Source organism: Rhipicephalus microplus, unplaced genomic scaffold (genome assembly GCF_043290135.1).
Source record: "Rhipicephalus microplus isolate Deutch F79 unplaced genomic scaffold, USDA_Rmic scaffold_90, whole genome shotgun sequence".
NCBI lineage: Eukaryota > Metazoa > Arthropoda > Arachnida > Ixodida > Ixodidae > Rhipicephalus > Rhipicephalus microplus.
Genome location: NW_027464662.1, coordinates 322,323 through 335,454, shown reverse-complemented (window position 1 = coordinate 335,454; position 13,132 = coordinate 322,323). Strand labels below are relative to the sequence as shown.

General features: G+C 45.8%; 1 protein-coding gene across 2 annotated transcripts in view; it reads left to right on the top strand.

The window, feature by feature from the left end:
- The window catches only part of LOC142790267 (inhibitor of growth protein 5-like), an 85,075-nt gene that overhangs the window by 58,159 nt on the left and 13,784 nt on the right, over positions 1-13,132 (top strand). For both annotated transcript variants that reach the window (XM_075885226.1, XM_075885225.1), the window contains exon 4: positions 8,578-8,698. In XM_075885226.1, coding sequence (XP_075741341.1) covers positions 8,578-8,698 — 121 coding nt within the window. The remainder of the gene's footprint in view (positions 1-8,577; positions 8,699-13,132) is intronic.

Genomic DNA, 13,132 nt, shown 5'->3' with positions numbered 1-13,132 from the left:
GGATGCTCGTTAAAAAACCTCAAGTGGTCGAAATTTCCAGAGCTCTCCACTACGGCGTCTTTCATAATCATATCGTGGTTTTGGGACGTTAAACCCCACAAATCAATCAATCAACTTTGTGGTAAAGATGCATCTTATAGTCTGCAAATGCGACTATGGCATGTTAGGAACTAAAGCTGGAAGGGTATGCCTCCGTTACTGCGCGAGAACAAACTCGACGTGCTGCAAGCCAAAGCTTTGCCAGCGACTACATTGGTTGCCATAGCAACGGCATATGGTCGAACTCTGCTACAACGAACGCCGCTTCAACGAAATTTCCGCTGCAACGAAAAATTCACGATTCCCCGTCAGCAGTATATAGGAGTCGATGCGTAAATATTGTCGCCACAACAAACACTTTTCCTTCGATCGTCCCGCTTCAACGAAATTTTACTATGCAATTCCAGGCTCAGATGCTTATTGCTATACAGTAAATCCAATCTTTAACATCTTGATGCGTTCCCAGAGCCTGAAAATGCGTCAACAAAATCTAAAACATGTGTTGGCACCTCCGAAACCACCGCTATAGACCCTTTTCATGAATACGCCACCTGGTGGTGAGTTTTTTGTCAGTTTCACTTCGCAAAGGAGCGTGGGATAGCTAGCACCATCATGAGGGCATGGAAAGCAAGCCGTCAAATGTGTGAGTGCCGTGATGTTTGTGTTGGGGGCTAGTTCTCCGTATTATCCGCTGCAATCGCACCGCTTTCTAGCTTGAACGAGCTCCTAGTACTCCCCGACAAGCTTTCTGAGCTGCTTCTGCTGCACAATGAGCAATATTTTGTACCCTTCAACGGGTTAGGCGAGCAGTTTGGCTTGTTATGACTGCCAATGCGTGGATCCGGCATGCAAGAGACTCTCATCGGCATGCCCTCCCGACGTGGTACGCGTACTGCAGGAATGCAATAGGTGTCTGTGTGCGTGCTGCAAGAAATGTGCATCAGCGTCGCTGGGACACACAGCCTGCGTCGTCTGCTGCGGTGCCCTCACGATGGCGACAGACTGTAGTTGGCTTCCGCGGCGCTAGGGGTGCCCTTTTTCGAAAAGGGTCTATACTACCGCTGTTCAGCAAGCAGGGGCGCCGCCATTGCTTGATAGCGATGGCAATGAGACTGCTCTGCTTTTGTTTTGCCACTGGCTTGCTTTTGAGCCACAGACAATCTGAAGCTGAAGCTCAGTTGCTCAGTTCATGGTTTCCTTCTCGCAGGTGCTGGGTGCAACCGTGGCACGATGCCTTTTCCAATGCTTATCATTATGCTCGCGCTTGGCCAGCGTGGTAACTAATCAGAGCGGCTGTTCATCCGCATTATCAACAAAATCAGCTAGCCGCGAGTGATGGATGATAAGAATGGCATAGAATAATGCAAAAGTCGCCGCTCCACGATACCCAGCCTCCATCTCGGTGTTGTCGGATACTTTTGATGGTGGATAGCTGCCGGTGTTAACGTGTTAACGTAACTGTTTGGTTAATTCACAAAAGTGGTTTTAGGCGTTGTTTCAGCGTGCTTTTCACCATGGCCTCGCTATGCATGGGGGAGAATCACGTCGTGTCGCTTCTGGGAAAGAATAGGAAGCAGGGGACATTTTTTGAATTGTGAGAATAAACATCCCTTTGTTTTGCTATCATTTTCACTGGCATAGCGCACCACGACAAGGACACACACAAAGGAGAAATTCACACTCACACAGCGCTATGTGAGTGTGAATCTCTCCTTTGTGTGTGTCCTTGTCGTGGTGCGCTATACCAGTGAAAATGATGAATCCCAACCAACTAGCCCGGCAACGTGCCTTAGCAAAGTTGTTTTGCTAGCTCAGCTGAGATATATTTTTTTCTATTTCACTACAACGAAATTTTTGCTTGAACAAAGCTTTTTCTGTGCCCCGTCAATTTCGTTGTAGCGGGGTTGGACTGTATACGACAGTCAAACACGCCTTGCAAGCGATCCAAGAAGTTGTGTCTTAAACGTAACTCGATCATAATAAAAAAATGGGGGGGGGGGGGGGGGGAGACGCTGTAGCGGTTCGAACATTTCTTGGCCTTGTGCTATCTCGTGCAGAATGCCACTTGAAGGGCTTTTAAGCCACCCAGAGGTTGAAATTCAGTTGTGGCGGCGAAATTGTGCACGAGTGTACGACAAACAGAGAGCCGTCAGAATTTTTCGAAATGGTGCTGTATTAGCAGAGTTAGATGTGTTTGATCATTGAAACTGCAACGATTCCTCCTTTCGCGCTTTTCTGCACTACCCTCCATGGTTTCCTTCCCATGCCCTTCCCAATATCGCATAATATACCTCATTGCTGACGCGCTGCTTGACACACCGTCTACTCCCAATTGCCCCAACTCCGTTTCTCTGCAGCTCCTGTGTAGTTCCAGTGGCTAAGTCAGAGCAGCTGATATACTCTGCGAATGAGCATTTGACTCTGGCATAGAGCAACGCCTCCAAGTCCGCGATTGGAACACAATTCGCGCTACCGGAGCAAGGTAAAAGGAAAAACCCAGAATATGTTGCGTGTATAATCCATTCTGCCAATAGGTGGATTGCTAAATCACACTAAAGATTGTGGGCTACGGCGTCCATCTGCATCAACTTCTGGTTCGGAATGCCGTACGGGCATTCTTGCCAATGCCATCGCTTTCTACCCAGCACTCCTCTTCTTTCACAAATTGCTGCGTAATACTTTAGGGTGCTACGTAGTTGAAAAACACGTGCGGTCACTACGAGATAGTTATAATCGTGTGAGCGTCCATTTCTTCATTCAAGCGGCATGTGGCTCCTGACACAAGCTTTTTTTTAGAAGCAAAGGGGGTTGTTGCTCATGTTTTGTCACATACAAAGCATCATAGCATTACAAATTATCCACCCAATTGTGTTCATGCTGCTCACCCATAAAATTATCTATTTACTTTTATAATGCAAAGATACCAACCCAGGTTTCATCTACAGACGAACATTGATATATTGAACTTGAAAGGCATCCTGAATCAGTTCGATATATGAATAATGTGATATAAAAAATACAGGCCCTGACAGCTTGCCTGTAGCGGACCATCACGTACAATAGGTGCATTCAAGAATGACCACTGATTCTGCACACACGCTGCAACAGAATGATTTATTTGCGTGAAAAAAAAAACGCTTATCTTGAAAATGAAGCTGAAGATGTCAGTCTCGATCTTATTAAGGCTGTCCAGGTGCGGCAGCCCGTGTCCCTCAATGTGGCCGATACAACAGCGAATGATGCTGAACGCTGCCGCCACTTCAGGGGCAGAATACGCACGTGTAGCCATGCCTCGTCCAGATGAACCTCCTTGTCACATGAGGTGCTGGCCTGGGCATCCTGTGTTCCTGCGACCGTAGCTACTATGTCCTCGTTAACAAAGCTCGCAACGCCCTGGACATTGCAGTCCGCTTCCACGAAATTGCCCGCAGACACTTCGCGTAGAACTGCTGCCGGGAAGTGGGGCGACAACTTGTGAAATGCGTCGTATATGCGCTCGTCGTCATCATCGGCTTCACCGGTTTCCGCAAGTTCTGCCGTTTCGAAGCTAGCCTTGGGAAAGCACTTGACCACTGTGTTCATCTTCACATCTCGCCAGGCGTTGAAGAACTTCGCGAGAGAAAACTTTGTGGAGATTTCCGGCCACTCCTTTGTCATCCACTGCTGGATGTCCTGGCTGCTGACAGCTTTGCTTTTGCCAGAAATTGTTTTGCCAACGATGTTTTAGTGATGCTTAAATTAGTGAAGTAACCCGGTGTGGCCAGCGAAGCTGTTTCCTCGAGTGCAGCGGCAAACCATTTGGCCTTGGCCATCAGCATCGAGCCATCTACTAGAATGTTCTTCGCGCGCACTTCTAAATACCATGCATAGAGTGCCTTTTCTACATCCCCGTGGGCAGGAGCGCACACATGACAGGCTCCCGATGTCCGCTGCAGCGCCGGCTTTGCCTTGATATCTGCTTTGTTCTTCAACAATGTACTCAGAGTGCTCCGTGGCATGCCGAAGTCGTCCGGGATGGTTGAACATTTCTTGCCCACCTCAACAGGCTGAATAGCCTTCAATTTTGTCGCAAATCAGGGGTCTCGCACTTTTTGACGCTGGGCATATCTACACGATAGGCCGCAATTCAAGGAGTTCACAGCGTCTTTGCACACCACACACGCAAAAGAGAAATGCTGCACATGCGGTGGTACGTAGGCGATGCGACAACGGAAGCAACAAAGTGATTGTGAGGCGATGGCCGCTTGTGAGGGCAACAGCAAAAGGCGCGAGATGTGGTTGGCTGATCAAAACACTTAAAACAGCAACAAAAAATCAAAGGCGAAAGGAGAAGTGTGTCTGCTCCTTCATTCCTGCTCTCCGCGCTCACGGAGTATGTGGAGAAAGCTTGAAAAAGAGAAACGAAACAAAACAAAAGAGCCATTTCGCGAGTTAAAGATTGTGCAGTTCGAGCCCTCTCAACCCTTATCGTTTCTTGAGCGTTTTGGGTTATGGCTGACGCGTGGTGCCGTGCGGAGTTCGCCCGGCACTGCAAGTGCCAAGGCCCAAAGTGCACTTTCCAACTCACCCGCGGAGCTGCACTGTCGCGGAGATTGCGAGGCATGGCAAGTGCCAAAGCGCACCTTCCAGCTCGCACGGCGTTCGATATATTCAAAGGTGGGTAAAAATACCTTTTGATATAAACGTGCAAATTTATATAGTTTTACAAGGGAATTTCAAGGGGATAACTGACGAGTTCGATATGCCTGTAGTGAATGGCAATAGTAAACTGTTTCTTACTTGAAAAATGCAATGCTCACTTGTAGTTTTCTGGCTTTTTTCACGCCTTTCCATCTACCTTTACGTGAGATATCATTCCCTTATGCACTTCAATGTGTTTGAATTTATGTGAAATTTTCTGCACTCTACATACATAACACAGCCTATCAGCACTTCACGCTAGCAAGTCTGACATGTACTAGAGACCCCATACCATGCTAATCTTTGCTTCATAAGTGACTGCGATCGTTTTACGTCCCACGATATCATCAATAGAGCAGCGTTTTGTCCCAAGGGCCTTTTATGCTCTCAGCTGTTTCCATAAATTTTACAGACAGTTGGCGATGCAGAATACGCAAAGCAAATACACTACATCATGGTACTTCATTAGGCATAGAATGCATACTTTTGTTGTCATCATACATATGTTGACATTTGGCAGCATCTGCCCATATGTGTGGGTGATTTTCAAGTGGTCACGGTTCGTGCTTCGAAAATACTAAATCGAAGTGGTTCTGCAAAAGCTTACCTTGTGTTTCAAAGCATAACCTCGTGCTGCGCTCGAAACCCACCTCTTGCGTTCTTCGCGTTTGCCCAAATCCACTTCTCACTTCTTTTTCTAAAATGCACAAAATATCGTCTATCCAATCGCGAAAAGAGTTGAAAAGCACAATCACTGAACAAGCGGCGACAAATGTGCCACAAAATTCCACGTATTTCCTCTCCAATTACACTGGGCAGCGGGTCCTTCGAAGCAGATAGGATAGTCCTCGAATCTGAACCACTGTAGCTGACGACATGCCGTTTTGCTAACCACTGATTCCACTGTTGAATTCTTTGAACACAGTTGTTCGCTGTCACTCTGCGACAAATTCATTTGCTCAGTCGGCCGTGTCGTCTATCATTATTGCCAAAACACGTCAGTCTCACTGGAGTACGGCACACTGAGTTGCGGTCCACTTTGCGGATTTCGGTGGAGCAACTTTTTCGGCTCCCCGGTGTTACTCCCACTTTCAATCCACTCCGACTATTTCATAAGAACACTTCCTGCCCTCATTCTGCCATTGGAACACACTTACCCCAAAAGGAGCAGAATAACTTGCTCAGACTTTGCCATTGGAATTTAACAACTGTCAACTGTGTGTCTGTTTATGAACCACAGTTGCCGGACCAGCCCATGCTTATACGAATTGGGCCCTTACTCTGCGTTGCACGCAGGCCTTCAAAGGGTCGCCAACATGATGGACTTGCACGCACGCTCAAGGGCAACTTGACGAACAACAAGAAGCAGCGCAGACAGCTGCTTGCAGACTAAGCTGATGCCGTAGGCTCTTGCTTCACCAATCACACCATAGTCGTGGCTAGCATGGATATTTGAACGGCACATCAGAGATAGTCATTCGGCACACCACACGGAGGCCTGAAAGGCCTAGAAAAAAAGGAAAAATTGTTTCTTGGAATTTGTGGCATACCGGCAGCTTGTAGCGCTGCCACGCGTAGAATCGTTGTGACGGCATACTGCGCACGATGTGCGTGCTTACTTGAAATGTTCAAAAAAAAAAAAAAATCTAAGGCAGTTTATGGGCCTTCAAAGCCACCATTGCCACAGTACATCGGTGACCTGCGGAAAAGAGTTATAAGATTTGGAAGGGGCTGTCAGTGTTAGTCACGGGACACAGCACAGTTTGTTCAATTACTCATACATTTATACGCAGCATGATTGTGGGCAGTAGTATGATTGCTGACATTTAAATAAGTTACTGGCAATCGTTTGTAGTTGTGTAAAACATTTGTGCAGCTCTAAAAAATCAAATGAAACTGTGCGCCAGTTTTTTCTTCTCATATACCGCTAAGGTCCCCAGCTTAGCAGATCCACATTTTAATCCTCAGAGTCTGATGTCAAAGATTTGACTGGCGTGGTAAATGCTAATGTAAACTTGATCATTGTTTGCTGAGTGGGGTGATTCGAAATATTTATTTTATTGGCCATGAATGAGGACCAACAGAGAATAATGCCAGGGAAAGTATAGGGGATGTAGTAATTATAATATAAATGTGAAGACAGAAGGATAACTTGCCTTGGCAGGATTTGAATCTGTGACTTTTGAATAATGTGTCCGGTACTCTTTCACTAAGCTATGGTGGGGGTCATCTCTCCATCCAGGTTATGGGGTGACAAGTTCTGTTTTCATCCACTTTTTTTCTTCATTACAATTACTTCTAATAGCACTGCATATTTGTCTGTGAGTTGTCATTGGTGTTGCAAATCAAAGAAAAAGAGCCCTTAAATATGCACATTTCTTCTTAAATAGCAGTGCTCATATTCACTCTGCACGATTTAGGAGATGTTGAATGGTTTGTACATATCTTTCTTTAACGTGTGCCTTCTTGATACTGCTCCAAATTTGGTCTTAGAAGGTAACTATGATGTGCACTTTCATGATCAATTATTTTTTTTCTAGTAACCGGCTCCACATTTTTTGGATTTTAGTGCTTCAACAGTAACATTTTGCTGCTGCAGAAATCGCTACAAATTCTATTTCAGCTGTTGCACGCAAAGCATCTCTACTATTTAGAGGGCAGAATAGGAAGCAGCAAGCATAAGCAAATGATTAAAAAAATTGATAATTTAAGTTTAAGGAAAATAGAGCTAGAAGCAGCAGTTGCTGATTTGACAACTTCGGCATTGAAAACAGACGAGACAGGTGATTGCACATGCATAGTGAAGTCAAACGATCTCAGGAAATCAGAAAAAAGCAAGAGAGAAGAGCTGCTAAACATCAACCAAGAATAACCTAAAAACTCCTGGAGCTTATCACTTGTCTCACTGTAGTGCTAAACTCATCTTAGTCCTTCCACAATATGATCATCTTTCATAATATTCAATGAATTTGTTGCTTTTTGTGATAAGTGTATGATCAATTATTGGTCGAAAAAAACTTTTTCAAGTCTTGAACACCCCTGAATATTAAATGCGAATGCATTTCTTAGTCGGGCTAAAATAAACATGCAGCGTTGTCCATGGCGGTCTTCCAAAGCAAATGCTGTGGGTGCGCACGCTTATCTTCGGCCCTAGCAAGCGGAGCATGTGGTGCGAGAGATTGACGAAGAGAGTAGGTGCAGTGCTTTGCCGCTCCTCTTGCCGTTCGCTCTCTCTCCTCCCTGCGCCCCACGCTTGCAGGGCACTTCTCAAGAACATCCGGAAATGTGTGCTCGAGACGCCGCTGTGAAACGCCAACGTCGAGCGGAAAATGCTGTTTATTTTGTTCACTTCATAGAACTTTTTAACGGTGCATGCTAGCTAGAAGAGCTAGAAACGCATACCGCATCTATTGCGACAGAAGAACGGCACATGCGGCGAACAGTGCCATTGACTGCACGGTGTAAGAAAAAAAAAAAACTTTTCTTTTAACGCTGGGTTCTCATGTGCTAATTGTCATTATGGACACTATGCAACGCATTCGCATTTCCTCATGATTCCCTTTGGGTTGGTGAGGGCATTTTTTTTTTGCCTTCAAAACCTGTACAAACCCTGAAGTTGCTGTTATTAAATTGTTCTCAATATGACATTTCATATATGTTTGATGTATCTGAGAAACATGAGGAGATTGGCAGTGATTATAACCTCATGAGGCTTAAGAATTTGTTGCCTGAAAGGCCACCATATAAATGTTCAAGTTACATGTTGGTGGTTTTAGGTGGTTTTAATATATATAAACCAGTTACCTGTTTCTAAGAGGTTTTTTTTTTCTATGTCATGTTTTTATCCTGCTCAACCAGAGCGGGGAAGAAAAACACAAGACAAATTAGAGAAGAAGAAGACTAAGCGTGGACGCTCAATGTCATCGGATGATGAAGTTCCAAAACCTTCGCGCAAGAAACTCAAAGGTCAGGTCTCCCAGTAAGTAATACAATGTTCTCAGTGACCTTTACTGTTGAAGTTAGCTTGTATCTTGTTGTGCTTTGTAAGAGGAGTTTGTTTTTTTAGTTGTTCTGATAAACACTGTGTATAAAAAGTGCTAGAAATTGTTATAAATTTAGGCCACACAGCCTGCATTAAGGCTCTCGAAAAAGCATCATGGTAGCAGGCCGCGAGAAAGCTTCGAATGAAGCTAGTTTTCAAATTAACAGAACATACAAAAAGTGGGGCGCAAGGAACTTAGAACTATTCAAAGTAATTGGTGCTCCTTGTTTGCTGTGCCGGCTAATTTGTGGCTCCAAAGGTTATGTTTTCGAGCAATACCTGGTCTTTATTTTGCCGCAAACATGTAGGAAAAATGGGCCTTGCTGCTGCCACAAAAAAAAAAAAAAAGAAAACGCGGTCGTGACTGAAATGTGCGCCTGCTGAAAACAAGATATTTTCACTGAAACAAAGTAGTGACACGCAGGCAGCATGTCGCCTGCTCCTCGCTGCGTCAGCTTGTCATGATGCGACCATTTGCACATTCTTTCTAATGTAATTATGAATTTAATCATGGCCAGAATGACGAAGCTCACAATGTGTTTTGGCTGGAAATAAATCATCTTTGAAACCTTCGAGCTTAGTTTTCGAAGTAGGTGTTGCTGGCATGAACTCCGCCAGCTGTGCAAAGACAAAAATTGCTGGAGCAACCAACAGGCGGAGGTTCGTATACATCGCAATTTCCGCCAAACTGTCCTTTATTCTTTACAATCCCAGAGTGAATGGGTAAACCATAATCCACTCACGTTGCGAGAAACACAGTGGTGCCCGCGTGTCACCACTGTGTTGCAGTGAAGCAAAACTCATTTTCTGCAGGTGCATGTTCTGGTCGACTACGACACTGTTTTTCTCCTTTTTTTTTTTTTTGCGCTGGAAGTAGTGAAACTGAGGTGCTTCAGCTTCCACTCATTAGTATGGATACGTTGCATTGCCTTGTGGCAATTAATGGCTGTCGTTTCCGCGGATTCGCTGTGAAATCAGGATCTGGAACTGGCACATAGCAGCCATAGTTTTCGGATTAACCAAGCTGGTGCCAGCCGCTGCTTTAAATTATCCACTCAAACTTACGTTGCAAAATACGGGACCGCGGAAATCTTTCTCATTAAGCGGGATTTCGAAATAAGGGTTGGTTTTACTGTATATCTTTTTCCTTTCTTAATTTTTTATTCTAACAGTGAAGTGTTAGCTACCACCATGAATGCTTTCATTTACTATTGAGTCATCCATCTATGGAGCAACCTCGTCCCATTTTGCTGAGTGCATCTAATGTTGCACAAAAACAGGGAAGGTATAGCTAACGTTAATAAACTGCTAGTCGATTTCATGAATGAGATAAAATCTTTCGTCTGCGAGGAATTAAAAACTCAAAGGCAGTACGTGAATGACGCTGTTAGCAGCTTGCAAAGGGCGATAAACAAGCGCTCTCGCTCGACCTCCGCTAGAAATAGCAAACAATCTAAGGGGAATCGCGACGACGCGGAAGCACCCATGCATCATGGCCAAAAATAACCTGAGAAGTGTGGAACGACTAGAGATCTGGCAGTGGAATTGTCGCACTTTTCACAAACGCGCCGCAGCACTCCAGAGTTATATCAATGCGGCACCAATTAAACCCGACGTTATATGCTTGCAAGAAATTGGTGCCAAAATAGTGAAGCTTCAGGGTTATTATATTTTTCAGAACCCAAACTATCCCCGCGTAGCGACGCTGGTGAGCAAGATGATTGCGGCAACAGATGAGTACATAGGAACGCTACAGATCAATCACCAAATTATCAGTTTATTGCCCCAAAAGAGAGGCAAAGCGAAGACTATAATAGTCAACCTATACAGTCCTCCAAAAGACAAAGGCGAAGACTTCAATGAGCTCCTTGCTGAGACGGTTAAAATCGCAGGCAACAAGGACCGCCTATTGGTTTTGGGTGATTTTAACGCACCCAGCACCACATGGGGTTACCCAAAAGACTCGCCGAAGGGAACGCGTCTCGAACATGCTGCGTCCAGGCTGGGCCTGAGTTTAATAACTCTCCCAATTGCGCCCACGAGAGTGGGCAACAGCGTATGTAGAGACACGTTCCCGGACCTCACTTTCACCTTCAACCTCAAAGACGCATCCTGGACAAACCTGGAGGAAAATCTAGGAAGCGACCATTACATTATAAGCGTCTCCATATCGACACCCAAAATGCGTAGATTGATAGGCGACGTGGCGATCACAGATTGGACTGAGTTTAGGAAACGAGATCCTCCACCAGACTCTGTACCGAACTCAATAGAGGCATGGTCGGAGTACATAAAGTCGGTACACGCCATCACTACGAAGAAAATAGCCAGAACCGTAGAGACGCCAGCAGTAGACAGCCGTCTGCTACACCTATGGGAGAGCAGGCGCAGCCTGCTAAAGCGTTGGAAACGTCAACGCCTGAATAGGACACTACTGCGTAGGATCGCTGCTCTTGCAGAGGAAGCAAACGACTATGCCAGCAAATTGGCTACCGAGGGATGGGTCAAGTTCTGCAGTTCGCTTCAGAACACACTGAGCACCGCGAAAACTTGGTCCATCCTAAGAAATATTCTTGATCCAGACAAGTCCAAATCCACGACAAGCAGAACACTGCAGAAAATCGCAGAAACATTTCCGGGCACGGACGACGATCTCGTGAAAGCCCTTAAGGAGAGATATATTGGCGATAGTCCACCAAGTAACTCGGCTAATCACATGAGTTACAGTGGAGCTAGAAATGAGAAACTAGACGAGCCGATAACAAAGGAGGAGGTCTTTGCGGCAGCTCAGGCAGCCAAGAGGAACACAGCCCCCGGTGAAGACCAAATTACGAATGCTATGATAAGAAACCTTAGCGACAAAGCCATCGAAGGCATGACAAAACAATTCAATGAACACTATTGGCTCAAAGCAAAGGTCCCTGCAGAATGGAAAACGGCCAAAATTATAACCATTCCGAAACCCGGAAAAAAGCCCTCCCTGCAGGCGCTCAGACCTATATCACTTACGTCATGTATGGGGAAGCTTTTCGAACGGGTCGTTCAGACCAGACTTCAGAATTTCATAGAGGACAGGGGGCTGTTTCCGGCCACCATGCTGGGCTTCCGCAGTGGTCTCTCAACACAGGACGCTTTCCTCCTGATACAAGAAGAGGTACTCAAGGGTGTTCCCAAAGGTGGAGAGCATTTGCTGCTTGCTCTAGACTTAAAGGGAGCTTTTGACAATATCTCTCATGAAGCTATACTCTCAGAGCTAAATATAATTGGTTGCGGGGAAAAGATATATAACTATATAAAAGATTTTCTCACCGATCGGGAGGCGACAATTGGTATCTCAAGCGTTAGGTCTGAGCCATTCCGAATGCCAAACAAGGGAACGCCTCAAGGAGCCATAATATCTCCTCTGTTGTTTAATATCGCCATGCGTCGACTCGCTCGGGCCTTGGATTGTGTACCACAGCTAGGTTATACCCTCTACGCGGACGACATTACTCTGTGGGCCACAAGGGGGTCCCTGGCCAGCAAAGAGCAGACTCTGCAAGAGGCGGCACTGGCTGTCGAAAACTTTGCCAGAACCAGTGGTCTCAGCTGCGCACCCGAAAAATCGGAGGTGATCAGAATACACAGCAAACGCTACAAAAGTAACGGAAGAATAGAAATTGAAATCGAAAAGCAGAAAATTAAAGAAGTCACCGTCGCCCGGATTCTGGGTTTCTGGGTTCAAAGCAACGGTAGGGCAAATCACACTATCGGTCTTCTTAAATCAGCAACTAAACAAGTGGCTAGAATGATTCAGAGGATCACCTTCCACAAAAAAGGCATGAAAGAAAGTGATACTGTCCGATTAGTGCAGGCGCTCGTAATGAGCAAATTGACATACAGCTTGCCTTTCCACACGCTGAACAAGAGCGAGGAAGAGCAAGTAGATTCTATCATCAGAGGGGCTTACAAGGCAGCATTAGGCTTACCGATAAGCACTCCGACACAGAGGCTTCTCGAGATCGGCCTGCATAACACGTACGCTGAACTGAAAGCAGCAACATTGATCTCTCAGCGCAACCGCCTCAGCCAGACGAAGTCGGGAAGAGAGATACTGATGAGGGCGGGTATAACACCCCAACCCCAAAACTTGGACGAGGAGCTGGTGGACGTACCAGACCCAGTCCGACGACATATTTCGATCGCCCCTATCCCCAGGAACATGACCAAGGAGCGGCATCACGAAAGGCGAGAGGAGCGTGTAAAATGGATCAGAAAATTAGTTAGAGGCAATGAGAACGTGCTATACGTTGACGCTTCCAGGTATAACTGGAAGCGCTGCGTCGTCACAATGGTAAGCAGTGACACGAGAAGCATGGCGTCCAGCGCATC